At 40.3% G+C, this 15161-nt stretch overlaps 1 protein-coding gene across 1 annotated transcript in view; it reads left to right on the forward strand.

The window, feature by feature from the left end:
* The window catches only part of LOC117306856 (acylamino-acid-releasing enzyme-like), a 32298-nt gene that overhangs the window by 7250 nt on the left and 9887 nt on the right, over nucleotides 1-15161 (forward strand). Inside the window, exons 8-17 of the mRNA XM_033791410.1 lie at nucleotides 99-139; nucleotides 1552-1673; nucleotides 2104-2161; nucleotides 3026-3135; nucleotides 3793-3933; nucleotides 5304-5442; nucleotides 6300-6383; nucleotides 6965-7045; nucleotides 7873-7961; nucleotides 14369-14479. Of these exons, the coding sequence (XP_033647301.1) occupies nucleotides 99-139; nucleotides 1552-1673; nucleotides 2104-2161; nucleotides 3026-3135; nucleotides 3793-3933; nucleotides 5304-5442; nucleotides 6300-6383; nucleotides 6965-7045; nucleotides 7873-7961; nucleotides 14369-14479 (976 nt within the window). The remainder of the gene's footprint in view (nucleotides 1-98; nucleotides 140-1551; nucleotides 1674-2103; nucleotides 2162-3025; nucleotides 3136-3792; nucleotides 3934-5303; nucleotides 5443-6299; nucleotides 6384-6964; nucleotides 7046-7872; nucleotides 7962-14368; nucleotides 14480-15161) is intronic.

Here is a 15161-nt window from a genome sequence, read left to right on the forward strand (position 1 = left end):
GTCCGGAATCCTTGCGCTAATTGTTATTATTTGAAATTTGAGTTGGATGAAAAGTATATCTTTCAATCATAAATTGTGGTGCTGCCTTTTTTTCACAGGAGTACACTTTTTTATGCTGATCTCAAGAGTGGAAAATGTGGTGAGTTTCAGAAGGGGGGGGGGGATTGTACAAATTACAAAGTCTTGGCATATTTGGCAGATATTTTCGTACAAAAATGGGCTGTTTATATTGGTTGTAAATTTAAAAGCAGTGTGCCCACAGCTTGGAATGGTTTGCTTTGGTCGAGACGAATTCACAAGACCCAAACCCTCACCATGCTCACTGAGTGATGCTTGGAGCTTTGCATGGTGTGGAGGATAAGAATAAGCTGTAAGTAATAGTGAACTTGCGGGCGGGTACAACCATGAAATAATTCTCTTTTGAGGGAGTGTTGGCTCTGAAAAGAGCCGGTTTGGTCTCGATGTTCAAACAGTACTGAATCTACTCGTCTTGCAGCTTTCTCCTGAAGACGAGCAGAGTAAATTGTTTGAAACATCAAGACCACACCGGCTCTTTTTTAGAGCCAACACTCCCTCAAAAGAGATTTATTTCATGGTTGTTCCTTGCAGTTTACTAATACTTGTAGTTTATTGTTACCCTCAGTGAGTGAACTCAATGAAGACCTATCATTGGTTGAGAGTTGTGCAGACATGCTTGCACATTTCCATCGGTTGATATCGGTGATTGAAACCAATAAAAGGACTCTCATTGTTACAGTAAGGGAATCAAAGGGTAGCGACGAGTTCTTTAACGGCCGTTTAAAACCAGCAGGGTCCTTGCCGTATGATAAGGCCTGAGCCGAAGGCGAGGGCTTTTATCGCTCGGCACTGATCCTGCAAGGATTTACACGGGCGTTTAAGAACGAGTCACTACTCTTTTATTCCCATTCGTAAATGCCCTTTTGTTGAAAAACGTTAAAAAATACAATTATGACAAGTGAAAACTCGAGGTTTAAAGTATTTTTGTCAAAAAAATTGTGGAGAATCTGTTTGATGCGCGTGGGTTGTGTGTACGCGCGCGCGCTAAGAAATAGATTACACGCTGTTACTAATAGCTATGAATTGTGCGTTTCGCGTAATAATATTTGCGTACGCGCGCGCCCAACACGCGGAAGCTAGCCGCTTATAAACAGCTCCAGCTGGTCATTATCAACCGTTTAAACACCCTCACGTGACGCGCACTCCACCAATAGGAGTAGCGAAACTGTCTGGGGTATTTATGAATCACTGTTACTTCTATTAGGCATGATATTTATCGTACTTGCATCTAATTTTTCTGATTTTTTTCGGCCCTTCGAAAAATCAGAAACAAATTGTGATCAAACAGCCTGAATTGTCTATTAAAGCCTACGACATGGGTGTTCACCAGGTATGCCAGTGAAATGTTCCTACTTTTTAAGGACCAAATATCATACCTGATGACTCCATGTATTACAGAAATAATATTAGTCAATCATTATTTATTATTCAGTATTGTTAATATTGAAACTTTTTTAATGGTTTTTGAAACAGAGAAACTGAGTGTGACAGACGACTGGGTAGAACTTCCACACTTCAGTCCAGATCAGACCAAGCTAGTGTATCTACGCAATGAGCCAGTTGGACCACATAGACACTGTAGTCAACTTGTTATGGTTAGTAACAAGTTTTTTGGTTTCACCAGTTGTTTCCCCTCAGGTGTTTTATTCCCCATATGCTCCTTTTCTATTCAGTCATTGCTTTTGCTCGTCTATTTACCCTGATCATAATCTGTTAGTTCTTTTTGCAAAATTATTGTGTACTTTTTGCTTGAATAATTATTGTTTTTATTTGTTGATTGGTTCGTTGTGTTATCGTTTCACTTTTACTTTATTTGTGAGGTCAAATAAATAAATATTATTCTTAAGGAATTTGGGGTGAAGATGGAAGTCAGTTCCAGAATAGATTGTGGCTGTTCGTTGTGCACTACTTTATTTTTCTTCCCTCCTACACCCTGCGAAGTTTCAGATCTTCCTTAACGAAGCAGCTTCCCAAGAATTATAAAATGAAGTCGTAGAAATGATTAGTCTTCTTCTTTTCCCACAGTACGACTGGGATTCCAAAGAAACTGTTGTGGTGTCGGACACTGTGCATAAACCTACAGGTAAAAGATTCATAAACAGAAGCATTAAAGAAAAGGTACACGCTTGGTGATTGTCAAAGACCAGTCTTCTCACTTGGTGTATCCCATCATAACCAGAAAATTTGGGCTCAATTGGCCATCGAAGTTGCGAGAAAATGATGAAAGAAAGAAAAAACCTTGTTGGACGAATTTGTGTGCTTTCTGATAAGAATGAAAGGCTTCTAGCTAGAAGTCTTTTATTATTTTAGTGAGAAATTACCTCTTTCTCAAAAACTACGTTACTTTAGAGTGAGTCGTTTCCCACAATGGTTAATACTATCAACAGCTCTCCAATGCCAGTTCCCAAGTCAGTTCTTAAGTTAATATTTGTTATGAGTAATAACCAAACGTGTACCTTCCCTTTTTACAATTTGTTTTACCCACTAACCAATTTTTCTCACGAATCAATTTACATTTTCTTCAAATTCTGCTGTGAAAAGTCATAATTGCTCATGAATATGAATATTTACCTGTTTTCATAATCATAATATATGGTGAGCGTTGCCTACTGTGACCTTCAACCATGCACTTTGAAGATATAGTACATTCATGTCATGTCATATCAACCCATCACCTCATCATACCAGTTATTTTTCTCTCTGTTGGTAGCCGATAACTCATTCCCTAACACTCAAAACCCAATTGTAACTCATAACTGTGTAGCCTAGTACTAAAGGCTGAACCTACAACCTATCGGCTCATAATAGTTATTTTTCTCTCTGTTTGTAGCCGATAACCCATTCCCTAACACTGAAACCCAATTGGAACTCATAACTGTTGCCTAGTACTAAAGGCTGAACCTACAACCTATCGGCTCATACCAGTTATTTTTCTCTCTGTTTGTAGCCGATAACCCATTCCCTGGGATCTACATTTTGTTGATGAGTCCACCCTGTAAGTGGTGGCTGAGTGACAGCAGACGTCTCGTTTTGTCTTCAGCGTGGGGAAGTAAAAAGGTGAGAGGAACAAAAATGGTTCTGATACCCTTAGGGCTTAATTTCATGAGCTGCTTAAATAGAAAACAATTGCTAAACACTTTTCTGCTAAGCAGAAATGCGCAGTATACCAGTCACAAATAGTGCATGTGACATTGTACTGTGGCTGTAACCTCAGTCTAGCAAGTGTAATTTTGTTGTGCTTAGCACCAAGCACTTTGACCTGTATGCTTAGTGATATGTGTACATGTGCAGAGATTAGAAGACACTGTTGAAACTATCAGATTTTAATTTGGGCAAACCACCAAGGGACCCACACAATCAATTAGGGACTGGAAACCCAATCCACACAACAGGTTTTGTCAGATGTGAGATTCGAACCTGGGGTCTGTACAGGTGAAAGGCAGCATGAGAGTCAGAATGGCACCCAGGGAAGCCACGCTCGGCCGTATCCGAATTGGCGGCTCCGGCTACAGCTATGTCGTCATGCATTGAAGTGTAGGACGCCCTTAGCAACACCCAAAGCAAGGGTCGTAGCCGCAGCCAATGCCACCAGTTCGGACACGGCCTTTAGTACCAACTTTATGTTCTATAATTAGTATCATCTGACCGGTCAATCTTCAGTATTATTTGCACAGAATCACTGGTGAACTTTCTCCAATCTTTTCCTTTTTACAGGAAATTTTGATGGTTAATACAGCGACCTCATCCATAACCAGACTGACCTCTGACCCTTGCTTTGGTGAATGGACTGTTCTTGATATAATGGATGATCTCATATTAGCGAGACGCTCTTCTCCTAATAAGTCATCCCAACTGGTGAGTTCTGCAGAGTGACAAACAGAAATGAGACATTTCAGACTTTGATCTGTAATTAAAACCTCAATTAATCAGCCATCATTTGTTAGCAGGCTAAACTTTGTTTTAACTTTGAGTTAATTTTATACTAGCTATGCCACATATCTAAGTTGTAATTTGGTTTATCGTTTTTGTTCTTATATCGAGTGTGGTATCTACTAGACAAGCTTATGCTTCTTGGAGACCTCCATCTTCACACAATTGTACTAATTTTCTTGTGTTTTCTTAATTACTATAATATAATGTAAATTATAATACATGACTATTTCATTACTTATAACTTGTGTGTTGGAAACAATTAAATAAATAAATGAATGAGTGAATGAATTTGTGGTTGATCAAAGAAAACTTGACTAGAGCGGGAGTTGAATCTGGGATTTTCAGATTAATGTAGAGTGTCATGGCCGAGTGGTTAAGAGCATCGAATTCAAGTTCTGGTGCAGTCACCCGAGTGTGGGTTCGAATCTCGGTCGTGACACTTGTGTCCTTGAGCAAGATACTTTACTATAATTGCTTCTCTTCACCCAGGGATATAAATGGGTACCTGCGAGGGTAGTGGTTGATATTGTGCATGAAAAGCCTTTGGAATGATATAAACTGTTGCCCAGAAGGTTTGCTCCCAAAGGGAGCTGAGAAACATTAAAAGGGATGTTATTGGCCCTATGACCAGGGCACTAATTTAAAGCGCATTGATACGGTTATTGTGAAATGCGCTATATAAGAATTGGTTATTATTTATTATTATTATTAAAATGTGCCGGGCGCTTTACAAACTCTCCTGTCGCTTCCAACATGGGTGTGATCCCTGACTGTATGGCAGTTACAGGTTGACTGTCATCTGACTCTGGCACCCCAAACAAAGATATTGGCAAAATAGAGAGACCATAAATTCTTGTCCTATTTTAGCCAGCTAACTTAAACGAAATAAGAAGGAAAAAGGAGATCAATGTATTTCTTTAAAGCCATTGGACACTTTCGGTAAACAGTATTGTCCAAAGGCCCACACTTTGTGTATCACAACTTATATATAAAATAACAAACCTGTGCAAATTTGGCCTCAATCGGTCATTGTAGTAGGGAGAAAATACCGTAAAAATCCACACTTGTTTCCGTGGCTCGTCGTGTCATGACATGTGTTTAAAATAAATCTGTAATTCTCGCTATCGAGAATTGATAACTGTTTTAATGTTTTCTCAAAAAGTAAAGCATTTCATTAATTATTGAAGGCAGGTCTGACAGAACTCTTTTTTTTTCCTCTTTTTTTTTGATGAGTTGCATTTCTAATTTATAACTTTTTTTTATATTGTTTTAAAAACATTTTTCCTCAAAAGGTGATAGGTGAGCTTCCTGCAGAAGGTCAGGAGTCAAGCATAGCCTGGATTCCCCTAGATGGAGAGTGTCATGAGATAAACAATGTAGCATGGGAAATCATGGAATTCAAAGGCTTGATTTATGAGGAATCAAAATACGGTAAGAGACTCTCGTTAGCGGCGTGCCCTACCCAGCTCTGACCCCTGCCCTAGCACTTACATCAGCAGCCCTTTTAAAAAAAACTTTACGCAATCGTGTAAGTCAGTCCACTTGTGCAGGATTAATTGTGAGAAGTTGTGTAATAAAATGTAGAGCGAGTGAACTTAACTTAAAGGCACTGGACACTGATGGTAAACATCGCAGCTCCAAAAATAACATCTATATTAAATATTTGCAGCACCCACTGCTGACACATAGGATTGGAACCACCTCAAGCCACCAGGCTAGCCCGATGGTGACGTAGTAAGACATCTACTCTAGCTATGCAAAGGTCATGGGTTCAGATCCCAGCCAAGTGATTTGCATGTAGAGTTTCTACAGAACTCAGAAAAGTAACGAGTAAACAGTGCTTAAAGGCAGTGGACACTATTGGTAATTACTCAAAATAATTTGATCATAAAACCTTTCTTGATTACAAGTAATGGGGAGAGGTTGATAGTATAAAACATTGTGAGAAACAGCTCCCTCTGAAGTGATGTAGTTTTCGAGAAAAAAAGTAATTTTCCTTGAATTTGTTTTTGAGACCTCAGATTTAGAGTTTGAGTTGAAATCAGCATCTGAAAGCACTCAACTTCGTGTGACCATGGTGCGACAAGGTTTTCTTTTTTTCTTTCATTAATATCTCGCAACTTTGGCGACCGATTGAGCTCAAATTTTCACAGGTTTGTTATTTCATGCATAAGTTAAGATACACCAAACAACTAGTCTTCGACAATTACCAAAAGTGTCCAATATCTTTAACACATGGGTGTAATGATAAAAACTAAATATTAAATTAATTTGGGTTATATTTGTAGATGCCATTCACTATGAAGCCATCCTTGTGACTCCAGAGCCAGCAGTAAAAACATCCAAACCTCCACTAATGGTTCTACCCCATGGTAAGCATAATCCATCATTACACAACAAACAATTTGTGCATTGACAAACCTACATGCTGAGACTAATAGAAGGCTGGGATGTGTAAACATTTAAATTAATGACAATTTGTCAGAAGAGTTTAAATGAAACAAACCAAAAAGAAAAGACAAATTTGACATTTTCTTTACGGAAGGCCTGTAATGGCCTTGTTGTGACTGCACCAAAGAAGATGGGAACACATTGGAAAGTAAGACCTGGAAGTCTTACTCTTATTCTTGTTCAGTTTTTTCTTATCCATGTCTTACTCTGTGGTTGTGCTTTTATAAATTTTAAAGAGTGTCTTGTAAATGGATTTTTATTTGGTTTGTTGCTACTTAATGGTTTTTGTTCACTTTTCTTTTTAACTTTATCATTTCACCATTTTTACTAATTGAACACTATCATCAATTTACTCGGGACTTGCCCTCTCAAAGACCAAATCTCAGCTTTCTTTTAGCCTTCGAGAAAGACTCTGCTAGGGTCGAAACGTCAGGCCATTAACTATTTTTTGAATCTTAATTGGTTAATCTTTCTTCCTTAATGACTCACTAATTACCAACAGGTGGACCTCACTCAGTTGTAGTTGCCGAGTACAATATGTCAGTGGTAGCTTTTTGCAAGCTTGGATTTGCAGTACTCCTGGGTGAGCAAATCCTTTCCATTTTGTAAATGTCGTAGCTAGTGTCTCAAGGATGACATTTTTAGGCACAGGTCTGGAATAAACACAGAGACATGGCCTCTGTTGCCCCTACAGCCGATTTCACGAAACTTTATGCAACTGCGTAAGTCTACTTGCGCAACAATTACGGCGCAACTTACGCCATAAATGTTGCGCAAGTGGACTTAAGCAGTTGCGTAAAGTTCCGTGAAATCGGCTGCTGGTCTTTAAGAATTTGTAATGGAAGTGTCCTTTGCAAAATGAGAATGGCCTTGCTCTCTCAAAGATGAATTTCAGGGCAATCTTACTGTTCAGAGACTCGGGACTTGCCCTCTCAAAGACCAAATCTCAGCTCATCTCACCATTACCTGCAGCAACTTGTATTAACTCTCCAATTTACATTGAAGTGATGCTCACTTGCTTGTATTTTTCTCTGCCTGGATTCATCTGCACAGCTTTTGGTGATAGAAGTTCCTCAAGTTTTTAAATCTACTCAAAGTTAGGGATTCACATCAAGACAAGTTCTTAACCTTCTCCATGGCAGTAGATGATTAGCAAGACTAGTTTTTATCATAACTAGTGAGTCTCCACATTTTCCCAACCTTCTCTATGGCAGTAGATAAATAGCAGAACAAGCTCTTATAAGAACAGTTCTACACAATAAGTATTTTTTATTAAATGACCTTACCACAGTGACAGTTCATTAATACTCCACACCATGCATCGCCTTGATTATGTCAGCGACTCACTCGTTTTTTAGTTGGTGATATTCCACCTCAGTAAAGTTAAATTCAATCTTTTCTTGCAATCAGTGAACTATCGAGGATCGTTGGGATTTGGTCAAGACAACATTCTCTCACTGCCTGGAAACATAGGACGCCAAGACGTCGATGACGTGCAGGTAAACAAAAAAATAAATTATCATGAATTCTCACTCTCTGATGGTACATGTAACTGTGGGTGGTGAGGTTTTTCTCGTATACATAAGTTTTTTTTTACAGGCATGACTTTTTTGCTTCTTTCTGATTTTTGTTTCTTTTTTTGGCGATATTTATGTTGGCGATCTCCCTATTTGGAATTGGAAGTGTTGTGGCCGAGCAGTTAAGATCACCAAATTCAAACTCTGGTATTTCTGATCAGCAGAGTGTGGGTTCGAATCCCCAGCCGTGACACTTGTGTCCTTAAGCAGGACACATAACCTTTGCTTCGTCCTTTGGATGGGATGTAAAGCCGTTGGTCCAATGTGTTGTGTAACGCATGTAAAAGAACCCAGTGCACTTTTCGAAAAGAGAAGGGGTTCGCCCCGGTGTTACTGGCTGTGGCTGCTTAATGCTCTGTAGCACCTTGCAAACCCTTACAAGGTGCTAATTTACGCGTCTTAAAATTCATCACTGCAATAACCTATCTTTCTGAAAGTTTGTATATACTAAGCAACCTTCAGTACCTTGTTTGGTAGATACGTGCGCTATATAAGACTTTGATATTATTATTATTATTTTGTCGGGGTGCCAGTTAAATACCATACAACCTGTAACTGCCTTACATAGCCTGGTTCACCCCAAGTTTGCAATACAACCTGGCAAGAGACAGGAGAGGGCAACATTTTATTTTTGAGTGTCAGGTTTTATAAAACACTGTTGGGTGAATTAGTTTAAATGATCCAGAGGTTGCAGGGTTATATGCTGTTCTTGTAAGTAAAAATCTTTGTTCACCCAAAAAAATGTATAAATATACTCAGTCCATTTCCCATGTGGTTTTATTATCTGAAAAATCCAACCAAAGCATGTTTTTCAGCCTCATGAATTTCTGTGTAACGTCCGTCGATGTCGGGGTTTTTTCCATAACCGATATATCGAAAATTTAATATCGAGTATACTTGATATATCGAGTATTTCCCGCGCGCAAGATGAAGCCTAAAACCAGCACTTGGTATACCCATGGAGGTGGAAATATATACCGAAGACTGACAGTTAAATTATTATTATTGTTATTATTATTTATTCGACCAATACAAGGTACAGCAAACAAGTTACAATAGCACAAGACAGAACATTAACGGGGAAAAAAAAACAATTATAAAAAAGCAAGAAGTAAGGAAAATAAATACAGAATTAAATAAAGGAATAAGTAAGGTTAAATTAAATTAACTTAAATAAATCATTTGAAAAAGAAAACAAAAGCAAAAAATAAAAACAATAAGAGGGCGGCTGAGGGCGGAGCATGCAGGAGGAAAACAGAACCAAATGGGAACGACGACCAGAAGGAATAAAAAACAAAGACAAATCATGCGGGTCAGGGGTAACAAAAGTAAACCAAATTACTGTTGCTCGGAAGCATGCTGCCCCACGCATGACCAACAAACACAATGAACTCAGAAACAACAAAAGGGAAGGGAAACCAAACAGGGGATCGTTCACGACCTGCATGCAAACAAATTGAACATCTATTACGCTGTGTGGTTTAAACAATGATCCTTAAGGAGGCGGAGAAATGTCATAAGAGGACAAATTACAGCAGCTTCGCGAATGACGGGTGGTATCGTGTCCCACAATCTGGGAAATCGATGGGAGGGTGAATGGAACAATGAGTCGGTACGAGCTGAAAGATGGCGGAATGTGAGTGAGTCAAGATGACAAGGATTAATGAAAACCCCGGTAAGAATGGATTCGCAGTGAGCAGTGCCATGTAAAACCTTGAACACAAAGGCACTGAGCAAGTAATTACGCCTGTTAGAGGATGCCAGTGAAGATGCTGCAATCTGTCCTCATAAGACATTACTCCGCGCCTTTGTTTAAGAGCAAGCCAGGTAGCAGTTCTTTGAACCCTTTCAAGCTGATTTTGTTGTGATAATGTAAACGGATGCCATGCTGGGAGACCATACTCTAAAATTGGGAGAACAAGAGATTTGTACAGTGAGAAAATTGCGTTAGTGGAGGACCCTCTAGCAACTGTTCTGATGAAACCTAACATGCGGTTGGCTCTGGCAACTACTGAGGAGGTATGAGTAGCCCATGAAAGTTTGGAATCAAGTGTAAGCCCTAGGTACTGAAACGACTTGGTAGATTCTATTGGAAGAGTACCTAGGTTGTACAATATTGGGTCAAGGTTCCTGCATCTTGTGATATGCATGACCTTGGTTTTACTAATGTTGAATGTCATTTCTTTGACATTGGACCAGTTAGCAAGCTTATCCAAGTCAGATTGGAGCACAAGTTCGTCATTGGCATTTTCTATTGTGCGGTACAGAAGAATGTCATCGGCAAATAACACACAACTGGATGTAGTTGAATGAGATATGTCATTAACAAAAAGATTGAATAGTAACGGCCCTAATACACTGCTTTTAGGAACACCAGAAGTAATATTAACCCAAGAGGAGACTCCGCCCCTAAAGAGAACCCGTTGCTTGCGGTCTGTCAGGAAAGACCGAACCCAACACCACAACTTGCCCCGAACATTGAAAGAGGTAGCAAGTTTTTCAAGTAGGATGTGGTGTGGCATTGTGTCAAAGGCTTTTGACATGTCCAAGAAAACGGCATCTACTCTAGGGGGGCGACGTCTATCAATGGTGGATGACCAAGATTGAATAATGTTGATTTAACAGGGTTACATTTAAATAATTGATTTAATAGGGTTACATTTAAACCTGTTTCTGTCTGATCCCCCGAACTTGTTTGTAGTTCAAACAATATCAAACTGAGTAGTCCCGCCCCAATTATTTCTGGTTTTACAACAAAGTAGGATCGCCGCTACCGCTGGCTTGGCCAATGGTGAACACTCACCGCAATTCTCGATTCGTGATTGGCGGTGATTGCACAGAGCCTTTGTGAGTTGCGTGACTCGCCGACATTAAGGCGTTAGTTGCCGATACATTGACATAGAAGTGTCAATCAAGTTGTCCGACGGGCACGGGCGGGCGGCTTTGAGGTGAGATATGTGGTATGGTGTGGAAATACATCTAATTTGGTGCGGTCAGAACTACATTAGGTAGACGGGCCCGCTGTTATATGTGGAGAGCGAAGTGTGTTAGGAGCGTGGCGCTTCAAACCTATGTTCAAACTTTGTCAACACTAAAACGTAGTTACTAAACTTTTACAGAGTCCAGAGTTAGAAAAAACACATTTAAGAGCCAAATTTATTTTTTAAAATTATTTGAATATTCATTGAATGTAGTTAGAGACACAATCACACACATTATGTCCAAAATCAGTTGTCTAATTTTAATCGAAGTGGTAACCAAAATACAAAACAATTATACGGCAATAAATAAAAGAAAGTCACACTAATAAAACAGCCTTAAAGACCTAAGTACGTTTTTTGTTTTTTTTTGTTACAAAGACGTGGTTGCAACTGCCAACTTTAAATGTCTTCAACTAAACAAACATTCCGAACTCCGAAGTGCCAAAGATATCCTTCAAATCAATTAAAGAAAAACATGTTGTGATTGCTGACTTATCCGTCTATATAATCTATGACTACATTTGAAGATATCTTCCCTTTACCGTCGCTGAAGTGTTGATATATATTAATTGTATATATTAATGCTTCAGCGAACGGTAATGAGTGCGCGAATTCGACAACATCAGAACGTCAGAGTCATAGCTATGTCCAGTTTACAGGTTTTCAGACAAAAACACCAGCATGCTAGCCTTGTCTGGATTCAGGTTAGCTCTGTTGGGGGTTATGACAAAGCCTGCCTTACTGAATAGGCGTTCTGAAGGTGACGAAGTGGCCTGAATACAAAGGTATTTCCGAGCGAAGGAGGCCATCACTGGATACGTGGTTGCATGTAAGTACCACCATCGCAGGGGGTCACTATCGCAGTCAATGACTGGTATTGATGCGTACAACACGACTTCATCTTTTAGCAGAACTTTCTTAGACTTTCGTTGTCCAGTGGTTTCAGCTGTGTCCTCGCCAGTGCCCAGCCAATTACCAAGTGTCCTTTTCTTCTTCGCTGGTGGTGGCTGCGTCGAAACCTCGGGCGCGGCGTCTGCTTCTATGTCTTGATCAGCATGGTTGCTCTCTGTCTCTTCTGGACATTCTTCGGAAAGAACTTGTTTGACCACGTCTAGCTCATTTTCGCCCTCGTCCTGATTCAGATACGTCGCCTATGATAGAGAGTAGAACATATAATTCACGTTATTTTATTTATTTGTTTAGTTTATTTATTTATTTTATAAATACATTTTTTCAAAGACTCTTACTTATGTTTTATTGTGAAAACATAAACAATGATGTATGTAACACGTAACTAACTAATAAATTGTAGCATACCTTGAAGCGAGGATCTAGAAAGGTGGTTATGTTCAGTAGTAGTTGCCTTCTGATTGGCTTGTACCTTCTGATTGGCAGCAAGTCTTGCAACACGTTGGCTCTGAGTTTGTTGTGTAGGAGTCCTTCTGGGTGTGGCTCGTCTGGCGGACGTCTCATCACCATGGTGGTCGTGGTCTATTCTTTTTTATGTCATTTTTTGTTTACAAAAATGTGAAGTTGGTAAAGTGTAACATTTTCGTTCATGTTGGCGGCGGCGTTACAACTATGTTCTCATGTCATTAATGCATAAAATAAATACAAAACCCATTAGCCCTAAAATCTAATGTGCACACAAAAATATAAAAAATTTAAACTTAGTACTTACAGAAATCAGATTCTTCGGGTCCTTGCCGTTTTTAACTTGCTGCGCGCGAAGGTCCCTCTTTTTTTCCAACTGCTGTTGAACTTAGCCACGATGCCGTGGGCCACCCCTATAGCCCTGCTGATTCTTCGGTGGATGTCGGGGTGCCGCGTTTGCACGTATGAGTTGGTAATGCCGAGATTTAGGTTATGTCCAAAACAAGGCAGATGTTCCCAATTCAAGTCGCCAACTGCCTTGATGACATTGGAGCCATTGTCAGTGGTGATGCAAACTTGCTTGGATGGGTTTAGATGCCACTGGTCGAGCATGTCAGACATTGCGTCACTGAGCGTATTCCCCGTGTGATCATCAGAGACGAACCGGGTCCCCAGATTGATGTGATGCAAGTTCCACGATTTGTACTGTGTACCCCATATATGGCGTCATCCCGTGTGAAGACCACATGTCGGAAGTGGCGGCAAAATAGTCAATTTTCTCAATCTCCTGCAAAACGGTATCTCTTGTTGCGTCATAGAGTTTCGGGATGTATGTTCTGGACATTGCCGTTGCGCTTGGAGGCGTATAGCGTCTGTCGAAGGTGTTGAGTAGGTGAAGAAATCCCGTATTTTCCACAGTTTACATGAGCATGGCATCTTTCCCAATGCAGTAAGTGACGGCGTCTGTCAAATGTTTCCAAGTTTTGTCATTTTTCTGGTACATCTGGTTTTTGGTGAAGGCATCTATGATGGTGTTACGTCTTGGCTTGCTTTCGACGGATGAAGTTGAAGCCCCTCCATCATCGTCGCTGGTGTCCATGTTTCCCCTAGCCCGTGATGGTACCAAAGTCGTCATCCCGGTATGTTCACGTGGGTGATGTTGCTTCAAGTGAGATCGTAAGTTGGTGGTGCTACTGTCTTTCGCTCTGACTGTTTTCCGGCATAACAAGTTGTGTGGGTTACCTTCAACACTTCCGAAGTATTCCCAAACGGGGCTGTGTTTCCCCATGATTATGAGTTTAGACGACTTTAAAACAACTATTTGTTATGGCAAGAAAATTCTAGTAGGCCTATCGAGAAGAGAACGAAAAACAGGTACTGAGACGAATGCGCACTTTTGCAAAATGAAATATTCCCCCATCGGCAACAAGAAACAAAAAACAGAAGTTGCATCTTAAACAGCCGATAGGCTGGGGCAGCGGCGGCGGCTTCTTTTGAGGTTTTACTGTGCGCTCGCCGCGGGTCGTGAACTTTTGCGGCGGGCGGCTTATGGCGAAACACAGATAACAATGAAAAGCAGACACACTTGGTTGTAAAATGTATTTTATTTAATAGGGCAACTCAAAATGATGAAACTACATAATGACAATGGCTTTTTATAATACTCAAACACAGATTTCTTTTAAATAATCGGACACTCTTTTGGTATTTTCGATATCATTTAGGAACATCGAATTTTTCAAAACATCAAAATTTTTCGATATATAGAAAATTTTGATTAAAAAAGTGACATCGGCGATTTCGATGTCAAAACAATATCGAGTTTATGAGTTTTTTTGATATATCGACGGACGTTATTTCAGTGTACTCAATAAATTGTGTTTTACTTTTTTCCAAGAGCAATATTTTTTACCTGTTTCTTTTGTTTCACATTTTATGGGTTTATGTTATCCTTATTGCTCCATTAAATCCCAGAATGCAGTGCTTGCAGTGTTGAATTCTGGGAAGGTTGATAGAGAGAGGGTTGTGCTGCAAGGAGGATCGCACGGGGGCTTTTTAGTCACCCACCTCATTGGTCAGTTTCCGGTAAGTATATGTGCATGGTTAGTGACTCGTCATTGCCAGTTTACATCCCCAACACCCTTAAACCCCAACAACCCTACGGCCCTACACCCCTATGCCTACACCCCTACGGCCCTAAACCCCTATGGCCCTACACCCCTACGGCCCTAAACCCCTACGGCCCTACACCCCTATGCCTACACCCCTACGGCCCTACACCCCTATATGCCTACACCCCTATATGCCTACACCCCTATATGCCTACACCCCTAGACCCCTATATGCCTACACCCCTAAATGCCTACACCCCTATACATGTATGCCTACACCCCTATATGCCTACACTATGGTGTTCCAAAGATGACAGGTCGCCTCGCTGTCGACGTCTCATTTATCCCATTAACTTGTGCATTAAACCCGGGTTCGGAGTCACCGTCGTCGTCGCCGCAATTTCTGTACTCTTGAGGGTGCAACAGTACATTTTACTCGGATTATATTGCTGGACCGATTGAGCTGTCACGGTTTGGTTCCATCACGTGTGCCAGAGCAAAGAACAGATTCGATCTTCAATATTGGTGGCTCAAAAAAAGAACGATATATTAGAAAGTCGGTGTCTGCACAATCTTTAAACAGACTTGTGCAGGATATAGGTCCCTCGTACTGTGTTCAAAATAAACCAGTTTAAGCTAAGAGACAGATCAATGAG

Source organism: Asterias rubens, chromosome 2 (assembly GCF_902459465.1).
Source record: "Asterias rubens chromosome 2, eAstRub1.3, whole genome shotgun sequence".
Taxonomy (NCBI): domain Eukaryota; kingdom Metazoa; phylum Echinodermata; class Asteroidea; order Forcipulatida; family Asteriidae; genus Asterias; species Asterias rubens.